At 48.3% G+C, this 20,000-nt stretch overlaps 3 protein-coding genes across 3 annotated transcripts in view; all 3 read right to left on the reverse strand.

Annotated features, from left to right (window-relative positions):
• The window catches only part of LOC138352940 (ribosome-binding protein 1-like), a 28,029-nt gene extending 24,027 nt beyond the window's left edge, over window positions 1–4,002 (reverse strand). The window contains exon 1 of the mRNA XM_069305597.1: window positions 3,752–4,002. Coding sequence (XP_069161698.1) covers window positions 3,752–4,002 — 251 coding nt within the window. The remainder of the gene's footprint in view (window positions 1–3,751) is intronic.
• A 7,229-nt stretch (window positions 4,003–11,231) lies between these two features.
• Window positions 11,232–11,735, reverse strand: LOC138352941 (uncharacterized). The gene has a single exon (XM_069305598.1). It carries the CDS (start codon window positions 11,733–11,735, stop codon window positions 11,232–11,234), a length of 504 nt encoding a protein of 167 aa, XP_069161699.1.
• A 1,958-nt stretch (window positions 11,736–13,693) lies between these two features.
• LOC138352942 (nucleolar protein 58-like) lies at window positions 13,694–14,185 on the reverse strand. Its single transcript, XM_069305599.1, has one exon. It carries the CDS (start codon window positions 14,183–14,185, stop codon window positions 13,694–13,696), a length of 492 nt encoding a protein of 163 aa, XP_069161700.1.
• Window positions 14,186–20,000: the final 5,815 nt, after the last annotated feature.

Here is a 20,000-nt window from a genome sequence, read left to right on the forward strand (position 1 = left end):
GCCACGCCCCGCTGAGACCCCTGCCACCTTCTACGTATCGATCCTCTATCCTCCTCCTCCCCCTCCCCTTCTCTTCCTTCTCCTCCTCCTCCTCCTCTTCCTGCGGCCACCCCTACCGTCTTCATCACCTCCCTCACTCACCTTCTCCAACACCCTTACTCGTGTGTGTGTGTCCTGTACGGTGGAGGGAGCTGGTCGGCCGAGCGGACAGCATGCTGGGTACGTGATCCTGTGGTCCCGGGTTCGATCCCAGGCGCCGGAGAGAAACAATTGGCAGAGTTTTTTTCACACTATGCTCCTGTTACCTTGCAGTAAAATAGGTACCTGGGAGTTAGTCAGCTGTCACGGGTTGCTTCCTGGGGGTGGAGGCCTGGTCGAGGACCGGGCCGCGGGGACACTAAAAGCCCCGAAATCATCTCAAGATAACCTCAAGATAGGTGTTGGGGGTCAGGGAGAGGGAGGGGGAAGGTGTTGGGGGTCAGGGAGAGGGAGGGGGAAGGAGCGGGGGGTCAGGGAGGGGGAGGGGGGTGCGGGGGGTCAGGGAGGGGGAAGGTGCGGGGGGGTCAAGGAGAGGGAGGGGGAAGGTGCGGGGGGTCAGGGAGAGGGAGGGGGAAGGTGCGGGGGGTCAGGGAGAGGGAGGGGGAAGGTGCGGGGGGTCAGGGAGAGGGAGGGGGAAGGTGCGGGGGGTCAGGGAGAGGGAGGGGGAAGGTGCGGGGGGTCAGGGAGAGGGAGGGGGAAGGTGCGGGGGTCAGGGAGAGGGAGGGGGAAGGTGCGGGGGTCAGGGAGAGGGAGGGGGAAGGTGCGGGGGGTCAGGGAGGGGGAGGGGGGTGCGGGCGGTCAGGGAGAGGGAGGGGGAAGGTGCGGGGGGTCAGGGAGGGGGAGGGGGGTGCGGGGGGTCAGGGAGGGGGAAGGTGCGGGGGGTCAAGGAGAGGGAGGGGGAAGGTGGGGGGGTCAGGGAGAGGGAGGGGTAAGGTGCGGGGGGTCAGGGAGAGGGAGGGGGGAGGTGCGGGGGGAGGTGCGGGGGGTCAGGGAGAGGGAGGGGGGAGGTGCGGGGGGTCAGGGAGAGGGAGTGGGAAGGTGCGGGTGTCAGGGAGAGGGAGGGGGAAGGTGCAGGGGGTCAGGGAGAGGGAGGGGGAAGGTGCGGGGGTCAGGGAGAGGGAGGGGGAAGGTGCGGGGGGTCAGGGAGAGGGAGGGGGAAGGTGCGGGGGTCAGGGAGAGGGAGGGGGAAGGTGCGGGGGGTCAGGGAGAGGGAGTGGGAAGGTGCGGGTGTCAGGGAGAGGGAGGGGGAAGGTGCGGGGGTCAGGGAGAGGGAGGGGGAAGGTGCGGGGGTCAGGGAGGGGGAGGGGGAAGCTGCGGGGGGTCAGTGAGAGGGAGGGGGACGGTGCGGGGGGTCAGGGAGAGGGAGGGGGGAGGTGCGGGGGGGAGGTGCGGGGAGTCAGGGAGAGAGAGGGGGAAGGTGCGGGGGGTCAGGGAGAGGGAGGGGGAAGGTGCGGGTGTCAGGGAGAGGGAGGGGGAAGGTGCGGGGGTCAGGGAGGGGGAGGGGGAAGCTGCGGGGGGTCAGTGAGAGGGAGGGGGACGGTGCGGGGGGTCAGGGAGAGGGAAAGGGAAGGTGCGGGGAGTCAGGGAGAGGGAGGGGGAAGGTGTTGGGGGTCAGGGAGAGGAAGGGGGAAGGTGCGGGGGGTCAGGGAGAGGGAGGGGGAAGGTGCGGGGGGTCAGGGAGAGTGAGGGGGGAAGGTGCGGGGGGTCAGGGAGAGCGAGGGGGAAGGTGCAGGGGGTCAGGGAGAGGGAGGGGGAAGGTGCGGGGGTCAGGGAGAGGGAGGGGGAAGGTGCGGGGGGTCAGGGAGAGTGAGGGGGGAAGGTGCGGGGGTCGGGGAAGGGGAAGGTGCGGGGGGTCAGGGAGAGGGAGGGGGAAGGTGCGGGGGGTCAGGGAGAGTGAGGGGGGAAGGTGCGGGGGGTCGAGGAAGGGGAAGGTGCGGGGGGTCGAGGAAGGGGAAGGTGCGGGGGGGTCAGGGAAAGGGAGGGGGAAGGTGCGGGGGTCAGGGGGAGGGAGGGGGAAGGTGCGGGGGGTCAGGGAGAGGGAGGGGGAAGGTGGTACTCAAAAGCTATAGGAATGTGTGAGTGAAACGATTAGAGCCAAGATGGTATAAGGGATAAGGCTGTATAAGGGATTGGGGTGGAAATGAGGAGGTGTAAGGAGGATTAGGAATTAGGAATTGCAATGGTTGAATTTACGAATTTGGGTTAAGTGCGTGGGGATGAGATTGACGTGTAAAGATAGAGTGCAAGTGTGGTTGTAAAGTGTAAATAAGAGAGTGTTAGGGGTAGGGTTAGCAGGTGTAAGTTGTAGGGTTGGAAATCAGGTGTGTAGGTGGGGGGGGGGGGGTGATAGGTCACAGTTGGGGAGTAAGGGGACAGATGGAGACGAAAGGTAGGTATAAGGGAAGATAAGGGGGAAGATAAGGGGGTAGAGGCATGGGTCACAGGCACCAGATGGCAGCAGGAGAAGGGAGCAAGCAAGATGGTTAGTGGTTGTGAACCAGGTTAGTTGTTAGTGAGAGTAGAACTAAATATAAATAGGTAATTCGACTATATGAGAAGTATGCAGAAGATGAAACACGAAAATAACTTCAGAAAGTTATTTCAGGGGCCTGACAGCTGAATTCTCGCGATTCATAGTCCTGAGTTCTGGGTTCGATTCCCAGTGGAGGCGGAAACAAATGGGCAGAGTTTCACCCTGTTGCTCCTATTCCCCTAGCAGTAAATAGGTACCTGGGAATTAGACAGCTGCTACGGACTGCTTCCTGAGGGTGTGTGATAAAAAGGAGACCTGGTCGAGGACCGGGCCGCAGGGATGCTAAGCCCAGAAATAATCTCAAGATAACCTCTAAATATTTTTGTCCCCTAACTTCCCTTTGCCACTTCGGGGGGAGGAGGGGGGGGGGGATATAGGGTTTTTATATAGCTTCAGGGTACCCCCAGCCCCTGGGCATGGTGAGAAGGCACCCCTAAGCATACCCTTGTCCCTATCATCACAAACTAAAATATATATGGCAATCTCAACCCACAAGATGATAATAATAACATGTAAAATGAAAAATTATTTTATATTGGTTACTCTTCTATAAGACACAGCACACAAAGGGAGAGGTGCACAGTATATCATTAAAAAAGAACTAAAGCTGAGGGCAAAAGAACAAGCTGCCTAAGTGGCATGTTTGGTGACTTGACAACAGCATATATGAAAAATAATTCAAAGCTTAAGCTCCTAGCAAGGCCCTGGAGCAGGAGGGTAGTCATGTATGAGCATGGGGGTCCCTCCGGGCGCCGCCATACCTGCTCGTGGGTTCCGACCAGGTCATCCACCCTCCTGTGAGGAACCATTCGGAGAAGTGGTACTCCAGATGACGACTCTGTTAAGATATTTAGCTTGCTGCAGTTTTAGGCGAACTGCAGCCAGCTATCCTGGCTGTGGTTCACCTAAACAAGACTATATTAGTTAGCCCTTATGCACCCAGGATCACCTTGCACGGTGATCCTGGGACTAAGGTGGTCTGCCCCTTGATGTGGACTTGGACCATACGCTGTAGATGGAATATGTCCAGGTTAGGGCTTTCACAGAGGAAATTTCAAGGTTGCTCTTAGTGAGTCGCATATCCTGAAGTCCACATACACTCTCCTTGCACCATCCCCCTCTCCTATTAAGGGCTATAGAAAAGGTGGATGCTGTGTGCTTACCGGTATATTCCCTCACCTTTTGAAGGATCTCTGGGTTCCGTATTTGTCATACTTGCTCTGATGTGGACGGGAGAGTGGGAAGTTATCAGTAGAGACCCTGGTGTCTAAAATGAAGGCCTCGTCACCTTTGCAAACGATATCGGGCTTGCAGAAGGACCCTTTATATGGTATACGAACCTCATGTTCCACCTCGAAACCTCTCTGCCGCAGGCAGCCTGCTATGAACCGAGTGATATCGTCATGACGTTTCACCCAAGCCCCGTGCATCTTAAAGCATGCCTAGGATATGTGCCCCAGGGTCCCTGGTTTCTGGCAAGCATCACAGAGACCGGAAGCCTCGGGTCTACCCCTAGCTGCTCAAGACGGAGTGGCTACAGCATTTGCCCTAGTCTGGATGGCATGAGCAAAACCTCCGCTTAGCAGATGGGTACCGGATGAGGCCCACTTGTGGTAGGAAGGAACTTCACAAGCAGATCCAAGGCCGGCACCATCAACCATGCTACTTAGTTTTGCTTTCCAACTTCTAGAGTGCTCAGTCGTTCTGTTAGAAAGGGTTCTGGCGGCCGTGGTCGGGTCTACCCATCGACGTATTCATGCTTGGAATGTGGGTAGAAGAGCCACAGCCACTACTACCGGACCTCTGACTCTGCTAATGACCCGAGCTGCTTATTCTTTTGTAGGTGGATTGATGCATCAAAATCGGGAATTCCTAGTCCACTGTCTTTTACGTCGTCATGAAAGAAGGTATTAGGGGTATCGTGAGCCAGTCGTAGCCAGAAACGAATGGCATGCCGCAACTGCCTGTCAAGTCTCGCTAACTCGCTAACTTAAACACGCGTCCAAGAACAAGCCGATGGTTCATCTTGGGGATAAGGTGTGTTTAAGTAAGTATAGCCTCTGTTGGGGTTTGAGGGGAAGCCTGGGTGATGTTAGTCAGGCCGTCCTCAAACAGGGAACCATAGGATAAGCGTCTGCCTCTGGCCCCAATAAGTATTCCTAAGTACTTGTACTCATCCGCCACACTCATAGTACCAATTTCATCGACCCGGACGAAATATGTCCACGTGGTGGGGACATGCCAAGTCTTACAATGTGCATCGATTGCTATGCTTAGTGTACGGCACTTTGCAGCATTCACCTTAAGGCCAGAGCCACGCAGTGTGTGGTAAATACTTGTTATAAGTATCTGTAGTCCGGCAGCCATCTCTGCTGCCACAACCAAATCGTTAGTGAATGCCAGGGCTGATACCTTTTCGCCCCACTAGTCCAATCCCTAGCCCCAGGTCCTTAGCCCTAGTAACTGCCTCATCAATTATTAAGTTAAAGAGAAATGGAGATAGGGGGTCACCGTGTTTCACCCCCTAGTGATCAGGATGTCCTTCAACTTCTCCCCTTGACTGGTAATTACGGTTGAGGACCATTCATAGCCCGACATGATGCATGTCCTTTAAGGCTTTAGAATGCTTTTACGTTTCACAGCCCACTGGATGGCCGGATGGGAGACGCTATCGAAAGCCTTCTCCATATCCGGAAATGCTAGGTGTGAGCTGTGCTTTAACGCACAAGCCTCAGCTAGGAGGAAATCCAGGATCACCAGGTTTTCAGGACACCCGTCTACAGGGACGAAAGCTTTCTGCCGCCTGTCGATCTTGACTGCCTCGGAGAGTCTGCTGCTCAGAATCTTGTGGAACAGCCTCACTCGTAGATGACATGGTTATGGGAAGATATTGGGAAGGAGTTTCTGGATTCGGTTTCTTTGGTATCAGGACTGTCTTATTCTTACGAAATGGCAGTGGCAGGGATTCATTCACCAACCACAGGTTAAACAACTTTGCACCACCCTGACTGGTATCGACTTGAGTAAATGTATAGTAATACCATCTGGACCAGGAGCTGAAGTGCTACTAGCCTTGAGAGCAACAAGGATTTCATCTGGTGTTATGGGGTCCCCTAGTTGCTGATTAACTGGATCACTGTCACGAATTGGGCGGCGGTCCGGTGATGTGGGTTTAGAGAAGAGTGTCTTCCAGAATGTAAAGAGACGAGTTGGCTCCACCTCAGTGGGGGGTTACTTTCCAGTCTCCCGAGAGGACGTGCACAGCAGCCTTGAAACGGTTGGTCTCGTACAGATTCTGACACAGAATGTACTGTGCTCTTTACTCCCTCTTTCGTCCGGTCGGAGGTTGGGTTGGATCGGCACGATTTATCGGTGGAGGTCTCCATCTATGCGCAGGGCACCTTAAGGAGGGTGAGAGAGCCACCGATGATGTAGCACATGGCGGAACATCGGGTAGACATGGACTATAATTTTTGGGTCCACTTGCCAGAATTCTGCCATAAAAATTGGGTTGCGTTTAGCTGTAACACTACACTCCCTGGCTGCACGCCCGCTAACACTACTCTACACTCCCTGGCCGCTCGCTCGCTAACACTACTCTACACTCCCTGGCTGCTCACACGCTAGCACTACTCTGCATCACTTAGCTCATACAACTTGTATTCCTCAGTACTGTCACTCAAGCCACTACTAGAGCTGCCACTATGTAACACCATAAATGTGTTTTTGTATATTATTTTACATACAACGAGAGTCAGTCACACATGATAATGGAGGAGGAGGGAATACGAAGAGGAAGTGGAAGCCGAACACAAAAATGAGGCCTACTGCCAAATTCGCGGCCATAAATGGATGAGAGCAATTGTAGTGGATCAAAATTTATTATAGCAAAAACTGGTTCCAATTTCGAGCGAGGGTGAATGGAGATATACGGCATGGGCGGAGTGGGAAAAGGGATGATAACGAATGAAGAGGGAGACAGAGAAGTGGACGATAACAATGAATGGCTGGCTAGTAAGGGAGCAGTGTGTTTAAAGGGGAGTAGGAGGCTGAGAGTTAGACAGGGAAGGGGGCGTTGAGGTATGGACGGTGGGATGGGATAGAGAGCTGGGCGGGGGAGCGAAACTTAGACAGGTGGCCAAGGGGTTAGACAGGGAATGGCTGAGAGCTGGACAGAGGGACGAGGTTAGAGGTGGGAGTTGGATAGGAAAGGGATTCTGAGAGCTGGACAGAATAGGTCACAAGAAAATGTAACTCGTTGGTCATTATCCTTTCCCGGGTACAGTACTGACCAGGAGGGTTGTCCTGGGTCAGTACAGAGGACGGGTTGTACTCACCAGTACAACCCTGCCTCTTAAATATAAGGTTGCTGTTCACCCGTATGCGCGCTATGGCCAAAAATGGACGTAATTTGATATGAAATCGGCTCACGAATGTGATGTACACATTCTGTTTGAGTCCTCTGGCTTACTCGGTAAGGTTAGGAGAGGAAACTTTCAATTAACGTTTTTCATGACGTTTTGAAACTTTAGGAGAATTTCCTGCCCTCCTAACCTATCAGAGGATCCTTAACTTACTGTTTTGGAAAAAAAATCCAAAATATATTTTCATTTTTTTATTTTCAAATTACGTCTATTTTCGGCCATACGGGCAAACGGCCAAAATTTAGACATAATTTGTAAGAGGACACGCGCCACCAACCACAACAAGCTGCATAAACATGTATCAGGTCGTCCGCTTACCCCCTCCCCCCCCCCCCCCCCACTTCCCTCCTGTTACAAAACTAGTTCTGGCAAATTTTTATTATTATTATTTTCTACCACAAACGTGGCCAGACATTTACAGTGCTAACCAGCATGTATACATTTTCTTCTGTCCTCCATGGACAAGATTAGAGATCTGTTAAACATATAGTTCAGTGATTTAGTAAACAATCAACCACAGAAGGTGATTGTAGTGCCTATAAAATGCTAATCTATCCTACAGATTGTAAATACACAGATTTACATCTGTCTTACATAAACCGGTGTTCGAGGTGTCATTTTACATAGTGTCATTAATGTGCGTTTACAAAGGTGATAGGTTATCTTGAGGTTATCTTGAGGTTATCTTGAGATGATTTCGGGGCTTTAGTGTCCCCGCGGCCCGGTCCTCGACCAGGCCTCCACCCCCAGGAAGCAGCCCGTGACAGCTGACTAACACCCAGGTACCTATTTTACTACTAGGTAACAGGGGCATAGGGTGAAAGAAACTCTGCCCATTGTTTCACGCCGGCGCCTGGGATCGAACCCGGGACCACAGGATCACAGTCCAGCGTACTGTCCGCTCGGCCGACCGGCTCCCTACGTGATATGCATAACATTCCCCACAATTTAGCCACAAATCCCACTCGAGTTTTGCGCTAAACACGAAATGTTTGACTGTGTCAAAAGATATGAGAATAATGGATTAAAACTACCAGGTAAAACATTCAGCAACAAATTTAGGTGCAGAATGATAAAGAAAATTGTTGGCAAGTTACATTTAATCTTCAGATAGTGATCAGATTAATCCCTTCAGATAGGGAGCCGGTCGGCCGAGCGGTCAGCACGCTGGACTTGTTATCCTGTGGCCCTGGGTTCGATCCCAGACGCCGGCGAGAAACAATGGGCAGAGTTTCTTTCACCCTATACCCCTGTTACCTAGCGGTAAATAGGTACCTGGGTTTAAGTCAGCTGTCACGGGCAGCTTCCTGGGGGGTGGAGGCCGGGTCGAGGACCGGGCCGCGGGGACACTAAAGCCCCGAAATCATCTCAAGATAACGAAAAAGGTGTCACCAAAGTGCAGTCAACAGGAAAGCTGTGATAACACTGCATCATTAAAGAAGCAATTATACAAGAACTTTTTTATTCAATATAAATATGTACTGAGACTCGGAAAAATATATTATAATTATTGAATACCTTAATAACTACTTAACCAAATATTGAGAATACTAAGTTCACTAATAGACAGACAGATTGTCTGTCCGCAATCCGCAATCGTGCGGGTTCGATTCCCGCACGAGGCAGAAACAAATGGGCAAAGTTTCTTTCACCCTGAATGCCCCTGTTACCTAGCAGTAAATAGGTACCTGGGAGTTAGTCAGCTGTCACGGGCTGCTTCCTAGGGGTGGAGGCCTGGTCGAGGACCGGGCCGCGGGGACACTAAAGCCCCGAAATCATCTCAAGATAACCTCAAGATAACAGTCAATCAACAGTCGTGACGGATGGTTGCACGAGACAGTCCTTTGCAACCATCCGTCAACTGTTCCAGAAAATCACTACTGGTTGCAAGCAAAGGGAAAGGCTGACGTCTGCAACCTCCATATTGCATGATGCCATGTGTGTGTGTAAATAAACTAGCGAGTATAAGCACAGCAACACGCAACATAACCTGTCATTTTATCTTTACTGCCCGAAAACACTGCCCGAAAACACTGCCCGAAAACACTGCCCGAAAACACTGCCCGAAAACACTGCCCGAAAACACTGCCCGAAAACACTGCCCGAAAACGCTGCCCGAAACGCTTTGCGTAATAGTGGCTTTAGGCATTGTATGTACTAGCTCTATCTATAAAGCCAACAAACTTTGTAAAATCTCTTTATGTATGTACCTTACCTAAATAAAAAAAAAAATTATTATTATTATTATTATTATACTTTATGACAATACAACAATTACATATATCAAATACTTTGCAGACGAGGAGTCACAATAACGTGGCTGAAATATGTAGACCAGACCAGACACTAGAAGGTGAAGGGACGACGACGTTTCGGTCCGTCCTGGACCATTCTCAAGTCGATTGTGATTGAGAATGGTCCAGGACGGACCGAAACCTTCGATTAGCATATGTTTAAAGCAAAATTAGCATATAATGCACATATTGGAATAAGCAAAACAGTTATGGATACAGTGTTAGGAACATTTCATCAAGTTATGCCGAGGTCTAAGCCTAGTCGGCTGAGTGGACAGCGCTTCCGATTCGTAATCCTGAGGTTCCGGGTTCGATCCCTGGTGGAGGCGGAGACAAATGGGCAAAATGTTTCTCTCACCCTGATGCCCCTGTTACCTAGCAGTAAATAGGTACCTGGGAGTTAGACAGCTGCTACGGGCTGCTTCCTGGGAGTGTGTAACAAAAAGGAGGCCTGGTCGAGGATCGGGCCGCGGGGACGCTAAGCCCTGAAAACATCTCAAGATAACCCCAAGATAGACATACCACTCTCCTCGCCAGACTAAAGAAACAAAGCAATCAACAAATGTGTCAACATCTTTCATAAACACAAGAACACATTTTTAACATATTAACAAAACAGTGTTATAAAATAAAACCCCAAAACTTACCTTAAATTAGGAAATGTAGATGTTTATCTCTCAGAATGTTTGGTAATATGTTTATTGTTTGTGATGTGTGTCTATGTATGTATTAACACGATGTACTGAACGGGGTGAGAATAGCTTGAGAATAGCTATGAGAATAGCCTCATCCCTTTGTGTGTATTCTACCTCAATAAACTTATTTCAATTTCAATTTCAATTTCAATTTCAATTTCAATTTCAATACCTTAAATTCCACCCTTCGTTTACATATTTCCGGATGTCCCTTATCCCATTTTCTTCCTATTTCCCTCCTTGGTAGTCCTATGGTCAACCATGACAAGACCTAACCTGACCTTGGTGGTGTTTTTGCCTTATAAGTTCATTCTCTTCTGTTTAGATCAGCGTAAGGAACTAAACATTGAATTTGAGAAGCTTGTGTTGTGTTCGTGACCTGGGGCCTGATTCACGAAGTAGTTACGAACGTGTACATCTTTCCTCAATCTTTGACGGCTTTGGTTACATTTATTAAACAGTTTACAAGCATAAAAACTTGCCAATCAACTGTTGTTATTGCTATAAACAGCCTCCTGGTGCTTCGGAGCTCATTATCTGTTTAATAATTGTAAACAAAGCCGGCAAAGATTGAAAAAAAGATGTACAGGTTTGTAAGTGCTTGCGTAACTGCTTCGTGAATCTGGCCCCAGATCGCCAGTTAACACTGTACGACCGATCTGCTTCCGAAGGACGACCACATCGCTAGTTACCACTGTGTTGCTCTACTACGACCCGTCTCCACTAGTGAGACGACCAGGTTTCCAGCCACCAGTGTTGGTCTCCCACAAACCCCACCTCAAGACCCAATCTCAAGACCCACCCTCAAGACTCACCCTCAAGACCCACCCTCAAGACCCACCCTAAAGACCCACGCGGGACTTCGCGGGCCTCTGGCAGAGTTCGCGCCATTTTTTCTGCTCTTTTGGTCATCGAAACACGTGCAAAAAAAATAAACATTGGTACATCACTGACACCATCACCGTCGTCACTGTTGTGGGGGGCTACCATCACCGTCGTCACTGTTGTAGGGGGCTACCATCACCGTCGTCACTGTTGTGGGGGGCTACCATCACCGTCGTCACTGTTGTAGGGGGCTACCATCACCGTCGTCACTGTTGTGGGGGGCTACCATCACCGTCGTCACTGTTGTGGGGGGCTACCATCACCGTCGTCACTGTTGTAGGGGGCTACCATCACCGTCGTCACTGTTGTGGGGGGCTACCATCACCGTCGTCACTGTTGTAGGGGGCTACCATCACCGTCGTCACTGTTGTGGGGGGCTACCATCACCGTCGTCACTGTTGTAGGGGCTACCATCACCGTCGTCACTGTTGTAGGGGCTACCATCACCGTCGTCACTGTTGTAGGGGCTACCATCACCGTCGTCACTGTTGTAGGGGCTACCATCACCGTCGTCACTGTTGTGGGGGCTACCATCACCGTCGTCACTGTTTTGGGGGCTACCATCACCGTCGTCACTGTTGTAGGGGCTACCATCACCGTCGTCACTGTTGTAGGGGCTACCATCACCGTCGTCACTGTTGTAGGGGCTACCATCACCGTCGTCACTGTTGTAGGGGCTACCATCACCGTCGTCACTGTTGTAGGGGCTACCATCACCGTCGTCACTGTTGTGGGGGCTACCATCACCGTCGTCACTGTTGTGGGGGCTACCATCACCGTCGTCACTGTTGTAGGGGGCTACCATCACCGTCGTCACTGTTGTGGGGGCTACCATCACCGTCGTCACTGTTGTGGGGGCTACCATCACCGTCGTCACTGTTGTAGGGGACTACCATCACCGTCGTCACTGTTGTGGGGGCTACCATCACCGTCGTCACTGTTGTGGGGGCTACCATCACCGTCGTCACTGTGTGGGGGCTACCATCACCGTCGTCACTGTTGTGGGGGCTACCATCACCGTCGTCACTGTTGTGGGGGCTACCATCACCGTCGTCACTGTTGTGGGGGCTACCATCACCGTCGTCACTGTTGTAGGGGACTACCATCACCGTCGTCACTGTTGTGGGGGCTACCATCACCGTCGTCACTGTTGTAGGGGCTACCATCACCATCGTCACTGTTGTGGGGGCTACCATCACCGTCGTCACTGTTGTAGGGGGCTACCATCACCGTCGTCACTGTTGTGGGGGCTACCATCACCGTCGTCACTGTTGTGGGGGGCTACCATCACCGTCGTCACTGTTGTGGGGGCTACCATCACCGTCGTCACTGTTGTAGGGGGCTACCATCACCGTCGTCACTGTTGTGGGGGCTACCATCACCGTCGTCACTGTTGTAGGGGCTACCATCACCGTCGTCACTGTTGTAGGGGGCTACCATCACCGTCGTCACTGTTGTAGGGGACTACCATCACCGTCGTCACTGTTGTGGGGGCTACCATCACCGTCGTCACTGTTGTGGGGGCTACCATCACCGTCGTCACTGTTGTAGGGGACTACCATCACCGTCGTCACTGTTGTGGGGGCTACCATCACCGTCGTCACTGTTGTGGGGGCTACCATCACCGTCGTCACTGTTGTGGGGGCTACCATCACCGTCGTCACTGTTGTGGGGGCTACCATCACCGTCGTCACTGTTGTAGGGGACTACCATCACCGTCGTCACTGTTGTGGGGGCTACCATCACCGTCGTCACTGTTGTGGGGGGCTACCATCACCGTCGTCACTGTTGTAGGGGGCTACCATCACCGTCGTCACTGTTATCTTACTGTTTAGATAGTAGTTTTTGTAACTGTGTGCACCATAGTACAAATATTGACGTACTAAGCAATTTGATAGTAAAATTTGGTACTTTTCACTTTAGAGTCCGAAAAATGAAGCTAAAATACAAACTTAAATCTTTCTAGGCCTAGTATAGTACACATATGTACTATGTTAGGCCTCAGATTCCGTGAATTAGACCTAAGAAGGTTAGGTTAGGTTAGTTTGTCTTTGCAACATAATTACAAAATTTTTTTCGGTTTGTCCTAATTCAATAGTACCGATTTCTACTTTGTAAATTTGTTGTATGTCTGAATATGTACTATGGTCCTAATTGCAGGTGGCCCCCCCCCCCTCACCACGGCGCTGGAACCAATCGTATTGGCGTTTGCCGTTCAATTGGAGACTTTTGGCGCCGTGGAAAGGGGGGGGGGACCTGCTGCATGGGTAACAGCTTCTCCTCCATATTATCCTACCCTGGCTTTGCGCCCTGGAGAGGGGGGTTGGGGACTTGCTGCATGGGTAACAGCTTCTCCTCCATATTATCCTACCCTGGCTTTGTGCCCTGGAGAGGGGGGTTGGGGACTTGCTGCATGGGTAACAGCTTCTCCTCCATATCAACCTACCCTGGCTTTGCGCCCTGGAGAGGGGGGTTGGGGACTTGCTGCATGGGTAACAGCTTCTCCTCCATATCAACCTACCCTGGCTTTGCGCCCTGGAGAGGGGGGTTGGGGACTTGCTGCATGGGTAACAGCTTCTCCTCCATATCAACCTACCCTGGCTTTGTGCCCTGGAGAGGCCACTCCAGACCGACAATCAGAGCACAACTCCATAGTCTCCTGAGACTGATGGAGGCCTGCTACTGTTAATATAAGTACTTCCTAAATAGGAGGTTGGACTGTATAACGAATGGTCTTCATTGATTTTCTGTTGACCGTCGGTACTGTTTTATATATCATTATTGTTTCAAGTCCGTCGAGGGACTTTAAGTCCAGCGGAGGCTTTAAAGTCCTTCATAAATCATTAAGTCCCTCTGATGCCTTCGTTCGTCTTCTGCTACTGTTTGCCGTGTCATGCTTCTGTTGTTCGTCTTCTGTTTCTGTTGTTCGTCTTCTGCTACTGTTTGCCGTGTCATGCTTCTGTTGTTTGTCTTCTGTTTCTGTTGTTCGTCTTCTGCTACTGTTTGTCGTGTCATGCTTCTGTTGTTTGTCTTCTGTTTCTGTTGTTCGTCTTCTGCTACTGTTTGTCGTGTCATGCTTCTGTTGTTCGTCTTCTGTTTCTGTTGTTCGTCTTCTGCTACTGTTTGCCGTGTCATGCTTCTGTTGTTTGTCTTCTGTTTCTGTTGTTCGTCTTCTGCTACTGTTTGTCGTGTCATGCTTCTGTTGTTCGTCTTCTGTTTCTGTTGTTCGTCTTCTGCTACTGTTTGTCGTGTCATGCTTCTGTTGTTCGTCTTCTGTTTCTGTTGTTCGTCTTCTGCTACTGTTTGTCGTGTCATGCTTCTGTTGTTCGTCTTCTACTACTGTTGTTTGTCTTCTGTTTCTGTTGTTCGTCTTCTGCTACTGTTTGTCGTGTCATGTTTCTGTTGTTCGTCTTCTGCTACTGTTGTTTGTCTTCTGTTTCTGTTGTTCGTCTTCTGCTACTGTTTGTCGTGTCATGTTTCTGTTGTTCGTCTTCTGCTACTGTTGTTTGTCTTCTGTTTCTGTTGTTCGTCTTCTGCTACTGTTTGTCGTGTCATGTTTCTGTTGTTCGTCTTCTGCCACTGTTTGTCGTGTCATGCTTCTGTTGTTCGTCTTCTGCTACTGTTGTTTGTCTTCTGTTTCTGTTGTTTGTTTTCTATTACTTTTAGTATATATTCGTCCACTGTTACTGTTGCCCGTTTTATTTATCTTTTGAACCTCTCAAAACAGCGTTTCAGCTTCACTGTTGTCGTGCCACAGTGAGGCTCAGTGTGGCACCGTTGCCACCTGTGTGTACGGGTGGTGCAGGTGTTGAACACTGCCAGGTGTATGCGGGTGTTGAGTGCACCCTGTGTGCCAACACCCGCCACACCCCTGCTGCCACCAGTCGCCTCCTAGTGGCGATTTCGATGGCGATCTAATTACTGTTTCTAGTTGATATCAGACCGTTAACAGGTGTTTTTTGGTCGTTAAGTGAGGTGGATATAGCCATGAGCTTCGTGTATCTGTTCTATGTTTGTTATATAGCATTACTGGATACATATATTATATATAGATGTTAATTATATAGTGTATTAGTAATAGGTATTCTAGAGGTAGGGTGGAGGTGGTGGTGGCCGTCTTGACCAATAGAGTGGTAGTGTAAGTCTAATCTTCCCTTTGGTCTTGTGCCTGGCGCTGATTCGTCGAGGCGTGAACATGACTAACAAATGGCGTGAAATCTCACACCTCCTACCACGGCGCGCGCTCGTCTCAGCCTATCAGAGGGCGAGTTGACTCTGACGTCACGTGTCTCTCACACCTATGGCGTGAAAACTCACACCTCCCACAGAGCATCTGGCGCAGCAGCCAATCAGGCGGCCGCTCGGGGCCGTCCCAACACACCTTCAGCGTGAATATTCACACCTGTCTACCAATCATGTTTCACTGTTGGGATGCTTAACACACACCCTCCATCAGAAGATACCTACCATGTCTTGCCAGCCAATGAGAAGGACGGCAGGCTCCATCATGCTGCTGCCTACCTTGAGGTGCTTCCGGGGCTCAGTGTCCCCGCGGCCCGGTCGTCGACCAGGCCTCCTGGTTGCTGGACTGATCAACCAGGCTGTTAGACGGTTCTCCTTCACAGGTTCTCCTTCAACAGCAATCACTGTTGCCTGGCATATGCTACTGTTGTGCTCTGCACCCGGTACTGTTGCATGCTCTCGGTACTGTTGCCTGTCCTCCAGAGAACAGCAAGCCGGGGACAGGAAGCCTGCAGGCGGTGTGTCGCGACACCTTGCCCGACACGTACCCTGGCCAAGCTACCACTTCTGGCGTTAATGTGTCAAGCATTTGATCCGTATGAAAGGCGTCGAAAGATGGTGGTAATTGTGGAGATGGTGTGTGTGTGTGTGTGTGTGTGTGTGTGTGTGTGTGTGTGTGTGTGTGTGTGTGTGTGTGTGTACTCACCTAGTTGTACTCGCCTAGTTGTGCTTGCGGGGGTTGAGCTCTGGCTCTTTGGTCCCGCCTCTCAACCGTCAATCAACAGGTGTACAGGTTCCTGAGCCTATTGGGCTCTATCATATCTACACTTGAAACTGTGTATGGAGTCAGCCTCCACCACATCACTTTCTAATGCATTCCATTTGTCAACCACTCTGACACTAAAAAAGTTCTTTCTAATATCTCTGTGGCTCATTTGGGCACTCAGTTTCCACCTGTGTCCCCTTGTGCGTGTTCCCCTTGTGTTAAATAGCCTGTCTTTATCAACCCTGTCGATTCCCTTGAGAATAGTAGAATGTGTGTGTGTGTGTGTGTGTGTGTGTGTGTGTGTGTGTGTGTGTGTGTGTGTGTGTGTGTGTGTGTGTGTGTGTGTGTGTGTGTGTGTGTGTGTGTGTGTGTGAGTGTGTGTGAGTGTGTGTGTGTGTGTGTGTGTGTGTGTGTGTGTGTGTGTGTGTGTGTGTGTGTGTGTGTGTGTGTGTGGTGTTTGTAATGTGTGTGGATGTATAATACACCAAATACACGTGTGTATGGCCATGAGTGTGAGCGTGGCCTTACCATACATATACTTGAGTATGGGAGCGTCCTCTCACACTTGCTCTCACTTGGTTCCCTCACACTACTCATCCCATTAACTCTTCCTTACCTATCCGCGAGGCCTCTCACATGCCCCCCCCCCTTCCTAGAGAACCCTACCCACTTACCCTAAACTGAACCCCTTAAAACTTTCCACCACGCTTACCTTACAGGAAGGTGACACTTACCCATATAAATCCAGCACATGAGCCTATTCCCTAGTCATTCCTGCCCACTTTTCCCTACCCCCCTTCTCCTTCTAGCCCTCTCCCTTACTCGTAACCCTCTTCCTCTTCCTCCTGTCCCATAAATTCTCCCATCTCGCCAATACTACTTCCCGACAATTCCCTATTCCCCATTCTTCCTCTCTCTCACTTCTCATTTCGAAACATTTCTCTCATCTGTCTGCCCATTTATCCCCCACCACCCCCTATTTATAAGCCCCCTCTCTTCACCCCCTTCCCTCCCTTCACCCCCTCCTCTTCCCTTCCTTTATGCCCCTTCACCCTCTCCTCCCCATATGACACTTGCATGTTGGGAAATAAAAGAGAAAATCTTCTGCTAATGAAGAATTCTCCCGACAGCAAGAAAATCGCCTTGAAAGATACCAACGTTGTTAAGACCTTCACGTGCCCATTTGGGGATTGTAAGCCACAACGATCTCAATATATAGGCAAGACAACGACGTCTCTAGGCGTTTAACAATGCACAAAACAACATCGCTCCATAGAGGAACATATGTACTAGCTCTACCTATAAGTCAACCAATCCTTGTAAAAATTTATTGTATGTATGTACCTTACCTAAATAAAATTGCATTGTATTGTATATGAATGAGACGATCACCAGGGATATTTTGACGAGCAGCGCCGAAATAATTAATAGACACAATGACTATAGAAGATTAGACATCAGTGAAGCGCTGCATATCAAGAAATCTAGACCAGCAATCAATAAGCAGCTAATACACAGTTACACTCTATCCACTTCAAGACCCCCGAGCCATTGCAGAAGCTGGACCGAATGATCCAGCAACAGGAACGGAAGCAGCCAGAAGAACATAAACTGCCAACATGTCACACTCTTAATTTACTACCCCATTATATAGGACCCCCATTATATAGGACCCCCATTATATAGGACCCCCATTATATAGGACCCCCATTATATAGGACCCCCGTTATATAGGACCCCGTTATATAGGACCCCCATTATATAGGACCCCCATTATATAGGACCCCATTATATAGGACCCCATTAATACCCCATGTATGTCATTCAGCCATGTCACCTACCACCTTACCATTAGAGGATATAATCAGGTGCTTACACAGAAGAGTTTTTTATATTTATTCCACAACCCCGCTCCTATGCTAGGTAAATCCACTGCGGGGGCTCACCATAGCCCGTGCTACTTGCCCCGCTCCTGTGCCAGGTAAGTCCACTACGGGCTCACCATAGCCCGTGCTACTTGCCCCGCTCCTGTGCCAGGTAAGTCCACTACGGGCTCACCATAGCCCGTGCTACTTGCCCCGCTCCTGTGCCAGGTAAGCCCCCTACGGGTTCACCATAGCCCGTGCTACTTGGAACTTTTTGTTCCCAGTAGCTGAATCTTAAACAACAACACAGTAGAATCTGTCTCTGAGAATGTGAGGTGAGACCTTATAAGATGCATCACTAGGCGTCAGACTCAAATAAAAAGTAAAAATGAACTTTGGAGAGTTAATTTTTCAACTTCCCACTTCATTGAAGAAAAACATAAGGGATATCGAGAAGATTCGTGTCAGAATCATAAATAAAAAACTTTTTGTCGTTTTCAACGATATTATATATATATATATATATGTATATATATATATATATATATATATATATATATATATATATATATATATATATATATATATATATATATATATATATATATATATATATATGTCGTACCTAATAGCCAGAACGCACTTCTCAGCCTACTATTCAAGGCCCGATTTGCCTAGTAAGCCAAGTTTTCATGAATTAATTGTTTTTTGACTACCTAACCTACCTTACCTAACCTAACCTAACTTTTTCCACTACCTAACCTAACCTATCCTATAAAGATAGGTTAGGTTAGGTTAGGTAGGGTTGGTTAGGTTCGGTCATATATCTACGTTAATTTTAACTCCAATAAAAAAAAATTGACCTCATACATAGAGAAAAGGGTAGCTTTATCATTTCATTAGAAAAAAATTATAGTAAATATATTAATTCAGGAAAACTTGGCTTATTAGGCAAATCGGGCCTGGAATAGTAGGCTGAGAAGTGAGTTCTGGCTACTAGGTACGACATATATATATATATATATATATATATATATATATATATATATATATATATATATATATATATATATATATATATATATATATATATATATATATATATATATATATATATATATATATATATATAAAAGTTTGTGAGGGTACCACCTCTGGTGCCAATGTGGGGACCCATAGCCTCGGAGAAGAAAATAAAAAGTATTCAGAGGAGACCTTGTGGTTTCTCACTGAACACTAATATTATCTTCTCCTACCACCCCCATTCTTTTGTATGTACACATATATATTTACTTTATTTGAACTTTGTTACAAAAAGTTATATATATATATATATGTTATATATATATATATATATATATATATATATATATATATATATATATATATATATATATATATATATATGTCGTACCTAGTAGCCAGAACGCACTTCTCAGCCTACTATGCAAGGGCCGATTTGCCTAATAAGCCAAGTTTTCATGAATTAATATATTTTCTATAATTTTTTTCCTATGAAATGATAAAGCTACACATTTCATTATGTATGAGGTCAATTTTTATTTATTCGAGTTAAAATTAATGTAGATATATGACCGAACCTAACCAACCCTACCTAACCTAACCTAACCTATCTTTATAGGATAGGTTAGGTTAGGTAGTGGAAAAAGTTAGGTTAGGTTAGGTAAGGTAGGTTAGGTAGTCAAAAAACAATTAATTCATGAAAACTTGGCTTACTAGGCAAATCGGGCCTTGAATAGTAGGCTGAGAAGTGCGTTCTGGCTATTAGGTACGACATATATATATATATATATATATATATATATATATATATATATATATATATATATATATATATATATATATATATATATATATATATATATATATATATATATATATATATATATATATATATACATATATATATATATATATAATATCGTTGAAAACGACAAAAAGTTTTTTATTTATGATTCTGACACGAATCTTCTCGATATCCCTTATGTTTTTCTTCAATGAAGTGGGAAGTTGAAAAATTAACTCTCCAAAGTTCATTTTTACTTTTTATTTGAGTCTGACGCCTAGTGATGCATCTTATAAGGTCTCACCTCACATTCTCAGAGACAGATTCTACTGTGTTGTTGTTTAAGATTCAGCTACTGGGAACAAAAAGTTCCAAGTAGCACGGGCTATGGTGAACCCGTAGGGGACTTACCTGGCACAGGAGCGGGGCAAGTAGCACGGGCTATGGTGA

The sequence above is a fragment of the Procambarus clarkii genome, chromosome 55, assembly GCF_040958095.1.
Source record: "Procambarus clarkii isolate CNS0578487 chromosome 55, FALCON_Pclarkii_2.0, whole genome shotgun sequence".
Lineage (NCBI taxonomy): Eukaryota > Metazoa > Arthropoda > Malacostraca > Decapoda > Cambaridae > Procambarus > Procambarus clarkii.

Excerpts from the sequence above, each read along its gene's own strand:
- LOC138352941 (XM_069305598.1), bottom strand. The coding sequence starts at position 11,735 with ATGGTAGCCCCCACAACAGTGACGACGGTGATGGTAGCCCCCACAACA.
- LOC138352942 (XM_069305599.1), bottom strand. The coding sequence starts at position 14,185 with ATGACACGACAAACAGTAGCAGAAGACGAACAACAGAAACAGAAGACG.